Source organism: Malus sylvestris, chromosome 3 (genome assembly GCF_916048215.2).
Source record: "Malus sylvestris chromosome 3, drMalSylv7.2, whole genome shotgun sequence".
NCBI classification, from domain to species: domain Eukaryota; kingdom Viridiplantae; phylum Streptophyta; class Magnoliopsida; order Rosales; family Rosaceae; genus Malus; species Malus sylvestris.
In genome coordinates, this window is record NC_062262.1 from 34,571,272 (window position 1) to 34,584,313 (window position 13,042).

At 39.5% G+C, this 13,042-nt stretch overlaps 2 protein-coding genes across 2 annotated transcripts; one reads left to right on the plus strand and one right to left on the minus strand.

Annotated features, from left to right (window-relative positions):
- The first annotated feature begins 4,506 nt into the window (after window positions 1-4,506).
- On the plus strand, window positions 4,507-9,593 carry LOC126614420 (RNA demethylase ALKBH10B-like). The gene is made up of 7 exons (XM_050282082.1): window positions 4,507-5,222; window positions 7,450-7,580; window positions 7,708-7,825; window positions 8,052-8,153; window positions 8,272-8,387; window positions 8,563-8,717; window positions 8,802-9,593. The coding sequence occupies exons 1-7, from the start codon at window positions 4,679-4,681 to the stop codon at window positions 9,277-9,279; spliced, it is 1,644 nt and encodes a 547-aa protein (XP_050138039.1). The 5' UTR covers window positions 4,507-4,678; the 3' UTR covers window positions 9,280-9,593.
- A 1,264-nt stretch (window positions 9,594-10,857) lies between these two features.
- On the minus strand, window positions 10,858-12,524 carry LOC126614421 (uncharacterized). Its single transcript, XM_050282083.1, has one exon. The coding sequence runs from the start codon at window positions 12,419-12,421 to the stop codon at window positions 11,018-11,020; it is 1,404 nt and encodes a 467-aa protein (XP_050138040.1). The 5' UTR covers window positions 12,422-12,524; the 3' UTR covers window positions 10,858-11,017.
- Window positions 12,525-13,042: the final 518 nt, after the last annotated feature.

The following is a 13,042-nucleotide window of genomic DNA, read 5'->3' on the forward strand; positions in this document are numbered from 1 at the left end:
CAGATGTTTTACGTGCATTATAGTATTAGTATGACATAAAGATATAAACTCACATGGATTGACAGGTAAACGTCAAGCTTATGAAAGAAGCTGCTTATTTTCTTTTCATGCAGAATCAGAGAATTAGACAGCAAACCTTTATTAAGAATAACACAAAAATAACACAAAAACTGGAAAAAAGGAAAAAAAAGTAATAAGCGGATTGGTGGTAAGTGGCTTTGTTATAAGCAGCTTTTAGCCAGACAGCCAGCCGGCTTAATTATTTGGCAGTCCACTACTGTCTTTTATGGTGGTGGCAACTGCTGAGAAGCTATCGTCCATCCATCCATGTCTTCGGTGGAGAGTGAAGTCTGCGGACACAACAAAGACGAACACACAAATTGCTAACCCTAAAACTTTAGGTCACCACCCTACAGTCTTGGGTCCCACGCAACTTTCCTTCCTCGTCTACAAGCCAACAACAGTGGAGCTCTCTCATTGGACCCTACCACCCAAAACGAACTTTCCTGGTTATGGGGTTGCTGCCCTGCACCACATATATGGCATTTTCTGGGTCGGCCTTTGTCATAAAATTTGTTATGCCTACTTGTAGTGATGTCAAATAGCATTATGGGCAAAACCACCTCTTGTGTTTCTGTAGTGTGTTTTGGTTTTTTCATAGATTATCAACAATTTCTTTCTTTTTTCTAAAGTTTAAATAAGACTTTTTAATCAAAATGATCCTTAAAATTGACATTACTCCTCACTTTAGTCTATGAAATTTAAAATATATATATAAGTGGCCTATGAATTTGTCCACCATCAATCATTTTGGTGCTTCCAAGAAATCTGCTTTAAATAAGGATAAAATGACAAAAATACCCTCAATTTGTCAAATCATTTTTACCCATTGTTCATTAAATTGAGGATATTTTTGTCATATTTAACATAAATTTTTTCACGGAATGACCAAAATAATTGATGGTGGACAAACTCATGAACCACTTCTATTGATTTCGAATCTCAAAAACCAAAATGAGGAGCTACACCAACCTCAGAGATCATTTTAGATAAAAAGCCTTTAAATAAATACAGTTAGTTAAGAGCACTCATTAACATAAGGATAAAATGACAAAAATACCCTCAATTTGTCAAATCATTTTTACCCATTGTTCATTAAATTGAGGATATTTTTGTCATATTTAACATAAATTTTTTCACGGAATGACCAAAATAATTGATGGTAGACAAACTCATGAACCACTTCTATTGATTTCGAATCTCAAAAACCAAAATGAGGAGCTACACCAACCTCAGAGATCATTTTAGATAAAAAGCCTTTAAATAAATACAGTTAGTTAAGAGCACTCATTAACTAACATTAGGTCAATGAATCTTCATTGTAAATGATCTCATCAAAGCTTTAGCATGCTAGTTGAGCTAACCATGATCTCATCACACTAAGTCAATGTATCTTCATTAGGGATTGAACTAGTATAAAATAGTGTGCTAATACAAATCCTAAATAGATTAAAAGTGCTACATAGAAGGAATACCTGGAAAATTACTATCAAATAACTAGTTGATGATTAAAATGATGGATCAAGCAAATCGATTACTCGATACAATTTATTTAAGGGCTTGTTTACTTATCAGTAATGGGGAAATAAAGATTCTGATAACTTAATACATAATAGAGGTCACGTAACTATACACTTTAGGTGAAAGAATTTATTAATCGTTACATGCATGCAATATGCTAATTAGTAAAGACCGTTAATCCGTTAATATTCTTCTTACCTTAAACAACAACGCCAACTATTCGTAAACCAAAAAATTCATGATTGATAGGCTACAAATGGTGATCTAAGACAAAAGTGCAGAGTAATTAACCAAAAACAACAATTCACATTCGACAATGTATAAACTATGATTACATGATAATTTATACGGAAAGGGATCCTCGCCGAATCCTTTTTTTGGGGATCCCGTGATCGTGTCCGTTCATCGTACATCGTACGATCAATTTTCGTTAAGTACTATTTATATTTAATTTTAAATTTTTTATTTCAAATGATTTCTGATCGCACGATGTACGATGAACAGACACGATCATAGAATCCCCAGAAAAAAAATCCGGTGAGGATCCTTTTCCAATTTATATCACCTCAACCAAAGAGCTTTCCATTCGGTGGCCAATGTATAACTAAATTTAATTAGCTAATTATTGTTTGTAAAGTTAGCCAGCCTGTTGGAGCTTTATAATTTTGTTAAAGTAGCCAAAAAGCTTCATTTAGTTAGGGGGTTGAGATGCTCGTAATTAGTTCGTATGACAATTAGGTGCAAATGTACTATTTAATAATTACTGATTAATTAACTAGTTACGATCATATTAATTAGATCCAATATTAGACATTTGAATTACATAATTCCTCATTAATTTATGCTTAAGCATTCGACATGAGAGGCGGTAAATCAATTTATTGAGTTGTTAATGAGTACCTGTTAAGATATCATCTAACACTACTATCTACTTATCTCACTTTTATATTATGGTGAGACTAAATAAAATAGGTATGAAAGTACTCATTAATTTATCATCAATCATACAATATGCTTTGGATTCTTTGAATTAAATCATAAACTATACGCGCATTCTGCAATACATGTTAAGTTAGTTATTGAAATATCCACCCAATATTTAATTTTATAAGACTAAAATTATGAACTTTGTAAGATCCCACATCGCCCCGAGGTGAGGATATTGTAAGCCTTATATGTATGTTCCCATCTCTACCTAGCACGAAGCATTTTGGGAGCTCACTGGCTTCGGGTTTCATCGGAACTCCGAAGTTAAGCGAGTTCGCGCGAGAGCAATCCTAGGATGGGTGACCCACTAGGAAGTTCTCGTGTGAGTTCCTAGAAACAAAACTGTGAGGGCGTGGTCAGGGCCCAAAGCGGACAATATCGTGCTATGGTGGAGTCGAGCCCGGGCCGGGATGTGACAATTTGGTATCAGAGCCAATCCCTGGCCGGAAGTGTGCCGACGAGGACGTCGAGCCCCTAAGTGGATTGTAAGATCCTACATTGCCCAAGGGTGAGGATCCTGTAAGCCTTATATGTATATTCCCATCTCTACCTAGCACGAGGCCTTTTGGGAGCTCATTGGCTTCGGGTTCCATCGAAACTCCGAAGTTAAGTGAGTTCACGAGAGAGCAATCTCAGGATGGGTGATCCATTGGGAAGTTCTCGTGTGAGTTCCTAGAAACAAAACTGTGAATGCGTGGTCGGAGTCCAAAACGGACAATATCGTGCTACGGCAGAGTCGAGCCCGACATGTGGTGGGGACTCGAGTCGGGATGTGATAAACTTGGTTAGAATTAATATAAGGCTGAGACTCAGCCAAATTACCAAATTAGGGTACCATTTAAAATAAGATTCATGTTTAATAAAATTTTAAACTTTTGGAAAAGTATTAAGGCCAAAAAAGTTAATGAAAATGCAGATAAATTGGAAATGTAAAACTGCCACTAAGCTACCAAAGATAAACAAAGCAACATTGTTAACCTGCTAAATTTTTTTATTAAAAGTTTTGAACCTTCAACCTAATCTGCGTTTACTCATCATCTTATTTATCAGCCATCATCAATGGCATTAACTTACCACTTTGGGTCCAAGCTCAAATTAAATTTATATATATTTTTTTACTTTTTCATCTTCGATGTGAGTTTTACAACATTACAAAGTGCATAACGAATTTAAGCTATTGCGACGAGCCTAATTACAACAAGGTAACACAAATATATTTATTAAAATCGAACATGTAACCCCTAAAAAATATTATTAAAAAATTATGGAAAAAAATGGCTAATCGAGATGTTGGATTATTAAAAAAATTACAAAAAAAAGTCATTTCCGTCATTTTAGTTTACTTACACTCTGTCCCCGCCTCTGTAGTTCGCAACAGCTTCGGATCCTTTTGGTGAGAATCCTAGGATCCGTGAATTGTGTTCGTTTATCATAAATCGTGCTGTCAATTTTTGTCAAGTACTGTTTGTATTTAATTTGAAACAAAAATATTTAAAATAATTTATGATCGTACGATAGACGATGAACGGACATGATTGACGAATCCTATGATCCTCACAAAGTGGATCTGACCAGGATTCAGGTTCCTGCAGTTCGGCCCAATGGGGAATTGGATCCCATCCGGATTAGAATTCTCATATCTTAATCATTTATCATGTATCGTGCTATCATAAATCATTTAACTTTTTTATTTAAAATTAAACATAAATAATATCAGACGAAAACTGATCGCACGATGTACGATTGACAATTATGATGTAGAAATTTCTAAGATTAATGGATTCGAAAAGCATCCTCTTTCGCCCAATGGTACCCTAAACATCGTTCAACGCCATGTCCCCCACCTCAAGATTGCCACGTCAAACGGTGGTCCCCGCCGACAATGACATAGCCACTCTCACTCCTCCGGCAGTATATATGTATTCCCCACCCAAACCCCTCCATGTGAATCTTCAACCTCTCTCTCCTCTCTTTCCTCCTCTCTTTGCTCTCTCTCCTCCTTAAATATCGAACGATTACTGAGACGAACGCCGGAAAAAGCATCCGATATTTGGTTTCAGAGTACGTAAAAAAGAGAAGGGAATTGCTTTCGGGATTAACGGTAACATAGATGGCGATGGCGGTTGGGCCAGCTGCGTCGCCGACTGATGGAGCCGCCCCCGTGTTGGGACCCGCAATGATGCCGATGCAGGCTCCGGTGACTGTGGTATCTGACCAGCTGGCGAAGGACGCAATTATCGGGTGGTACAGAGGAGAGTTCGCGGCGGCAAATGCAATCATCGATGCCCTCTGCGGCCACCTGACTCAGCTTAGCGGGGGAGGAGGCGCCGAGTACGCCTCTGTTTTCGCAGCGATACATCGGAGAAGGATCAATTGGATCCCGGTGCTCCAGATGCAGAGGCACCACTCCATTGCCGATGTGATGCTGGAGCTGCGAAACGTCGGGCCGAAGAAGGTAAGGGTGGAAGACTGCGTGGAGAACGGCAACGTTTTGAGAGCAGAAGAAAATTGCAAGAGCGACGAGGTTAAGTCGTGTTTGGACGCCGAGAAAGACAAGGATAGTGACGAGAAGGTGGCGGAGAGTAATGGAATCGTCGCCGCCGATGAGGTTGCCGAAGAAGAGGCGTCGCCGGATAGCGAGATTACTGATTCAGGTCCGATTCCTTTCCTCTACAGTTTGGATTTGTTACATACGATTCTGAAATTTGATATGAACTGGTAGAATTTTTTTATTTTTGCGATCGAATTTTTGAAAATATTTTATTCAGCTGTGTTATTTCCGATTGAAGCTACGTACTGTAGCTGAGAAGGTTTCTTGTATTCTGAAGGGTCCGTTTGGTTGGTGAGAAAAAGAAAAAAAAAACCTTGTTTGGAATCTAGAGAGCTTTTTGCTCCTGTGTTTGGTTGCCGAGAAAATAACAATGATTTTGCTACATCATTTTCTCTGATTGCAAAAATATATTATTATATTAGTTAATAATTTTTGGCCCATTATTTTAGGAGCCAAATGAAAACGTGTTTTTATCTCCGCCCTCCACCAGATCCGAGATTCAAAACAAGTCCGTTTTACATTTCCTTGAAAAACCGTTTCTCCTCATCAATTCAACGTTGCGTTTTGACGGATTGACTTCTAATTTTTCTGGTTTAATAAATATCTCACTTTTTTAATTAGTAACTTTAACAAAAAAAAATTCGATACTGTTTATCTTAACAAAAAATTATATTTTTACATTAAAAAACTAATTATGATACTATTTATTTTGTTATTATCGTTAAAATTTAAAATTTTCAAGTTATTTTCTTTAGTTTTTTTTATATGATATTCTTTCAAAATTTCCAAAAAATAATTGGAAATTAATAAAGTTAAAAAATTATTTATTGTGGCTGAATTCTTTTTCCGAGGTTTTAGCGGGGTTTTTCAGAGGCTAGGGGAAAGTTTGGATGCACTCGGTGTCATAGTTAGTTTCTCGAGATGCGTGCCCTTTGGTTAAAGGGTGGGCGGCGCTTGATCAGAGCCGCTGACGTGACCGCGTGGGGTTTTGTTTGTTGATTCGGTCTGGGTTGTTAGGTGCCCTTTGACAGAGTGTGGGTGGTCATCCCAACATTAAAATTAGTTATTATTCTGGGGGACAAATGGTCTGCCCTCCTGTTTGGATGTCATTCTCCACGTTAATATTTTATGATTTTTTTATAAAGTTAATAAGATAAAAAATAATAATAATATAAAATGTTAACATGATTTAAAAACGATTACATAAATAGAGAAAATTCAAATTTCGAGTAGTGTGTAATCGTGCACATATTGGCCAAAACTAGAAGGACTAGTTGATGTGTTAATAGTGCACATGTAGTTTTTTTTATAAAAAAACTAATGAAAAGAATTAGAAAATTTGAGTTTTAACAATAAAGATAAAATAAATGATAAAGTAAATAGTACCGGATGCTTTTCGTTAAAATTTATTTTTTTATATTCGTGCAAGTTTCGAGTAATGTATGGCACATTGGCAATGTGTGAATAACAACTGGCGGGACACCCGAATCCACTATTCAAGATTCCGATATTCTGAATGTTTATAGTGGTGCATTGTGTGTAGCTTTACTGCATTTTTGTTTGTTATTGTGTCCTGCCTATTTGGTTGTGCGTGGTGAGTAGCGCTAGGTTTTGCGTTTTATAAAAGCACTTATGAACGGCAGGTAGAAGCATTGGCTTATAAGGAATAAAGTGCCCATATCACAATTTTTATGTTTTAGAAATTGTGTTCAAGATACGCATTCCACAATCATAGAAGCTAATTCAATTCTTTGTGGATTTTTTTTATCAGTTGTGAAAGGTCTAGTGTTGGAAATCAATTAAAAATGAAGTAAAAATTCTTTGTTTAGTTTATTATGTACCGCCTGATTCACGATACTAACAATTAAATCGGTATATAGAGAAGATTATACATGATTTACGGTATTAACAGTAAAAAAAAAAAAAACACTCTTGTTCTGTTATGTTTCAAAGCTTTGCGTACAATACATGAGTATCACTGATCTATTGCAAATGTGATGTTTGTAGACTCGAATTTGATGGAAACTCTGCATCATTTCTGTTTGATAGTTATATTGGCATCGATAGATTCTAGTTCGTTGCTTAATTATACGCTAGCTGACTTCAGAACAACATAAACCAACTGGTTTTTGGATCAGTTGGTCTGTCTTAGATTTCGCCTTTGTTAAATAACCTCATTGTATTTCTCCCTTTGTAGTATGTGAATGTTTACGTGAATAATTGGTTGTTTAACTTGTGCAACTGTTACTAATTATGATTTATTGCTAGTGAGTTCCTTTGATTACCGAATGCATTTTTTTTAACAATTCGATTGCATACTTTTACTGCAGGTTCACAAGAAGCGCAGCTCAATTCAGTAAACGAGGAGATATGCTCTAATCATGACGAGTGTGAGGAGCGTCGTACCCAGATCAAATTGACGAAAGGTTTCTCAGCAAAGGAGTTGGTCAGAGGGCGTATGGTGAGTTATTTCTTCAGTCTAATATTACTGTATAAGAGAGAAGCGAAAGAGTTGGTTATGCTGTATATGCTTGTAAGAAAATCAGGTAGCTATTTATTACTGACTAGCAGATAACCGAAACTGGCAGGTGAATGTCGTGAAAGGGTTAAAGCTATACGAGGACATATTCACTGACACCGAACTCTGCAAATTGACTGACTTCGTAAATGATCTCCACACGGCTGGACTTAATGGAGAGCTCTCAGGTAAAGGAATCCCTTGTTTGTGAAACTCATCCAGGGTTCTATCTTGTTAAATGTGGTCTTGTAGATATCCATTTGTTCTTAAAAAAATTCGCTTCTGAAGTTTGAATGCGAAATCATTTCCATGTAGCTTTATCGAGGCTAACTCGATTTTTAACATAGGAAAGGCTACTCTAAGTTATCAGTATTCATTCAAGAATCTAACTCTTATCTTCTTGACTGAATACAGGCGAGACCTTCATTTTGTTCAACAAGCAGGTTAAGGGAAACAGGAGAGAGCTGATTCAGTTTGGCGTTCCAATTTTCGGGCAGATCAAGGAGGACACTACAAGTAATAACCGAAACTAGTAATGCATACTTGAACTATTTTATAAATGTCATTCAGTTTGTCAAATTCCGGACAGGGCCTTATACTAAATACCGAAGCTAACTTTAATTTGTTTTTATAGACAATATAGGGCCGATTCCAGCTCTTCTCGAAGATGTGATTGATCATTTTGTACTATGGCAGTTAATTCCGGAGTATAAACGACCGAATGGTTGCATCATCAACTTCTTTGATGAGGTATTCTATGTTTTGCTTGCTGCATTGTCTTGTTACCGCCTCTGCTATTGTTTACTAGGAACATAGCTGCAAAGAGGGCGCTTCACGGCATTGGTTTGTGTTATGAGTCTTTGTTTATGCAGTTTCATTTTAATTTAAGAGAGAAACAGTTCTAATGGCAATCATTCTTTTGCAGGGAGAATATTCACAGCCATTCCTGAAACCACCCCATTTGGACCAGCCCATCGCCACTCTTCTCCTCTCTGAATCAGCAATGGCTTTCGGGCGCACCCTTCTAAGCGATAATGATGGGAACTACAAGGGGCCGCTGATGCTATCGCTGAAACAAGGGTATGTACTCTTAGATCTTTCAGTTTCACGTATCTTTTCACGGTGATTGAAAAGCGAAAACGTTGAATGTTTTAACTTCTGCAGATCCCTTTTAGTCATGAGGGGAAACAGTGCTGACATGTCACGACACGTGATGTGTCCATCTCCAAACAGAAGGGTGAGCATTACATTCTTCAGAGTCCGAGTAGACTCCAACCAGTTCCAGTCGCCCCAAACTCCAACCCACAATGGTGCCATGACTCTATGGCAACCCGGGATGGTGAGCCCATACGCGGTACCAGATGGAGCAGCTCTCAATGGTTATGAGGCAATGGATGTGATGCCCAAATGGGGTGTCCTTCGTGCTCCAGTAGTCATGATAACCCCCGTTCGTCCCATGGTAATGAGCCCTCGAAAAGTTCCTCAAAGTGGTACCGGGGTTTTCTTGCCCTGGACCAGGGGGTCAAGAAAACCAGCAAAGCATCTTCCACCTCGCGCCCAAAAGGGACGGCTTATGGCACTCCCTTCCCCAGCAGAAACACATGTGGCAGATTCCACTTCTGAGCCCGGCATCAGTGTCTAACGGAAGAACGAAGGTCCGAAGTTAGCCAGAGGCAGCCCTGGGTCCAAAAACCATGTGAATCAGCAGAGTTTGCGTTCACGTTCGCACTTGTGTTCTGCAGGAGTATTTTCTTGTTGTACAAACAGAGCCTAGGTGCTGTAAGATTAGGGTTGAAGGGGTGATTACAGTACTTTTTTCTTGGATGGTGTATGGCCTTCAGATTTAGTAGAGTATCAAAATTGTGGGGTGTGAATTTTAGCTCAAGTAAAAGGAGCTGAATTTTGTATTATGTTGAAAGTTTTTTTAAACTATTTTATTCACATAGTCCTTCCTTCCGATTTATGGCCGCAAATTTTTTTATACAAGCGATATTTAGGTGAAGGGGATCCAAACACAAGACTTCCAGTGCAAGGACAAATGCGCTAAACCACGCTTCTTGCGGATTTAGGGCCATTACATTGAAACCAAGAGTGGAAAAAGAAACATAACACAACAAAAAAACTGACTGAAAACAATTATCGCAAATCCGTCCTTTTTAAATTATAAGAAAAACTAATGAAAATGGTTTGAAAACTTTTGAGTTTTAATCAAAAGGACAAAACTGTGTTGTAACTTGTAAGTGAATAATACCAAGAGTGACTTTTTAGATTAAAAATATCATTTTCGTTAAAAGTGAACCGTATCAGAAGTGTTACGTTAAAACTCCCATTATTATAATGGAGAGTTTTGAACGCTGAACCTAACCTATTTCTGTCAAAACAAAGGACTCTAAGGGGCATCAAGATCCTTCATCAGTGGGGAAAAATCTGCATGCTTTCGACATTACACTTATCAATATCAACGCACAGCTACTACTTACTGCACCAAGGAGTCAATAGATGAAGGGGTTCGGTAGGCATACAAGCATATGCAACAACTTTCTCTTGGATGAGAAACGGCCAACTCTTTTGGCAGTATTAGAACCCATGGCTACGTTGTGGGCATCTGTTCAGTGCAAATGCCGCAGAAGGGACTGCATATAATTCACATTAAAAACGTGAAAACCGCGCTTCATAAGTAGATCTAGCACATGATTTGGAATGCATGTGGTTCGACACACCTCCTGATTTCCTTCGAGATGCGTTGCTTCAGTCGTGCTGTTTGATTAGGACATCTCTCGCACCAGGTGGAACAAGAGGGGGTGGAACAAGAGGGGGTCAGGTGGGACCGAAACACAGAAATTCTCGAGTTTTCACAAGACATGCCTATGACGTAATTAGACGCTCCTACTAAGTCATTATCCAACAACATCTAAATAAACTTTTGCTAAGGAAGTCTCAGATATAAGGGTGCGTTTGGTACGCAGACGGAACGGAACGGAACAGGACGGAACGGGACGGGACGAAGGTGTAATTTTTGAAAAAAACATGGGGTATATTTGTCTTAAAATGGTAAAACATTGCGTTCCACAAACGTGGAACAAACCCGTTCCAGGGGGGAGGTGGAACGCAAAAACACTCAAAATCTATCCTGTGGAACAGCCCGTTCCACCCATTTTTGGCGCACCAAACGCGGGACGGAACGCCTCGTCCCGTTCCGTCCCACGTACCGAACGCACCCTAAGGGAACCTATTTGCATTTTAAAACAACTGATACAAAACAAAAGGGAAAATTTTAAAAGAATCCCCCCTTACATATATTACACTTAAAAAACAAATTGGGGGAGTACAAAAAATTTCGTGCCTAAATAGAACCAAGAACTTTCAAATTTACTTGCTACTCAAGTTTTAGCTGGTACATCATCATCGTCATCCTCAATATCCCAGCTTAAATCTTCTTCTTCTTCTTCAGCTGCAGTACTGAGCCGCTTTCGGAGCTCGGCTTTATCAGTAGGACTTCCACTTCCACCACCATGGCTAACTTTTTTATCATCAATGCTGCTAAGATCCTCAATCTCATCCCACCCAAGGTCTTCTGCCTCCGGCGTTTCATTGTCTTTACCGGATTCAGCAGCCCCATTCTTCTTCCCTTCCACTGCCGCTTTCTCCTCCGATTTCAATGGTAAATCTTTCTTCCCGGAATCCCCTTCTACCTGCATTTTCTTTTTGGACTCCTTTTCGCCACTCAACTCCAAAGCACTACCCTTCTTCTGATCAACAACTTGAGATTCCCCAACAGGGCTGCTCTCTTCCATAACAATCTTTTGCTCAGAATCTTTGCTGACCAATTCGCTATTCGCGGCTAAATCGCCCTTCTTCAACACCACATTAGTCTCTTCACTAACACTGCTCCCCTCTCCCACATTATTGGAACTCTTCTCTCCAACCTCATTCCCAACCCTCAAGTCCTCAACTCTCCCATCTTTACCAGAACCTTCAGCAGCTACTTCAGTACTTTTCCCCGAATTCTCTTTCGACACCACATTGCTCACATTGTCATCATACTCATCATCATCAAAATCCCAACTTAACTCCTCATCCTCCTCAACAGAAATCGCCCGCTTAACGAGATTCACTCTCACTTCCTCAGCCTGCCTCAGCTTATGAACCCTATAAAAGTAACTACACCAAAAGCTTTCGTGATCAACGCTATTCGAAACAACACTTTTGTAAATCCCCTCCATAGCTCCGTTTTCTTTGAAAAGCCTCCCAATTTCTTCACCTTTCTCCTCCAAATCAAACCCAGATTTCCATTTTTCGTAATCATCCAAATCCTCAGGCTCCTCGCAGTAAGTGCTAGGGTCACCCTGAATCGCACGCACCTGAGCGTCAAACCTACTGTACCGTTTCGAATTCAAGCCCTGCTGAGAGCTAAAGCTTTGATCTTTGGCATCGGAGGAATCCGCTTCGTCGTCGGCAAGGATCGCGTCCTTGCCCTGAGCGATGATCTCGGCCGTCCCTTTCAGCACTGTGTTCCCGAACTTGTCGATGACGTGCCCCACCGTCTCCAACGACCCCTGAGCCACCTCGATCTCTTTCTTCAGACCCGACCCGAATTCCTGCAGGTCGCGGCGGTATGTCTCAATCACCGACTCGGATTTGGTCGCTAGGGTTTTGATCAGATCGCCGAAATTCCATCCGCCGGTGTTGCCGGTACGGTTGGGATTGGGTTGGGTCGTTGGGGATTCGGATTCGGGGTAGGGGGGATCTGGGTCGTCGGAGAATACGGATTTGAAGAAATTCATGGAGGAAAATTTGGGAAAGCAGAGGGATTGGGAATTACCAGAAAATTGGAGAGAGAGAGAGAGAGAGAGAGATGGGAATTTAGGAATGTTAACGTGCGCTTGAAGTGTAGAGCGCACATCAGTGAGTTGGCTCAAGTGTGGGCTTTAACTACGCAGATGGGCCCAACATAAAGAATGGACTGGAGGCCCAATTATTTGAATGGACTGTGTGCCTAATTCTTTGTGATAGACCCAACATTGAGCAAGACCCACCTATCAAGCAGGGACGACGGTAGAGCGTAGTGATATTATCGAAAGCTGTGACTTAGCCTAAGCTTCTCACCTCCTCCTGAGTATAAATATATCTTTGTATCAAAAATATTAAAAATAAAAAATAATGTTGTTAAGTTATTGGATGAATAACATGTTAATTGTCCCAAGAACTCGAATCGACACGAAGGTCTGACACCTTCATGTCGGATCTTCCCCGTATGGGGTTGTACCGTAAGTTCCATGAGTTGGGTTGTTAGGCTATTAAAGTAGCATCGTCTAGCACAATGAAAAGTCTATCAAGAGACCCCTCCAAGATATTTGTGGATTTGTGGATATATCTGTAATTTTCATCGCATACAGTTTATACTT

What these genes read in the sequence shown, in the direction of transcription:
- LOC126614420 (XM_050282082.1), top strand. Translation starts at nt 4,679, where the DNA reads ATGGCGATGGCGGTTGGGCCAGCTGCGTCGCCGACTGATGGAGCCGCC. An exon ending in GATCAAGGAGGACACTACAA is followed by an intron (nt 8,154 to 8,271) that starts GTAATAACCGAA and finishes TTGTTTTTATAG; the next exon opens with ACAATATAGGGCCGATTCCA. An exon ending in TCATCAACTTCTTTGATGAG is followed by an intron (nt 8,388 to 8,562) that starts GTATTCTATGTT and finishes ATTCTTTTGCAG; the next exon opens with GGAGAATATTCACAGCCATT.
- LOC126614421 (XM_050282083.1), bottom strand. Translation starts at nt 12,421, where the DNA reads ATGAATTTCTTCAAATCCGTATTCTCCGACGACCCAGATCCCCCCTAC.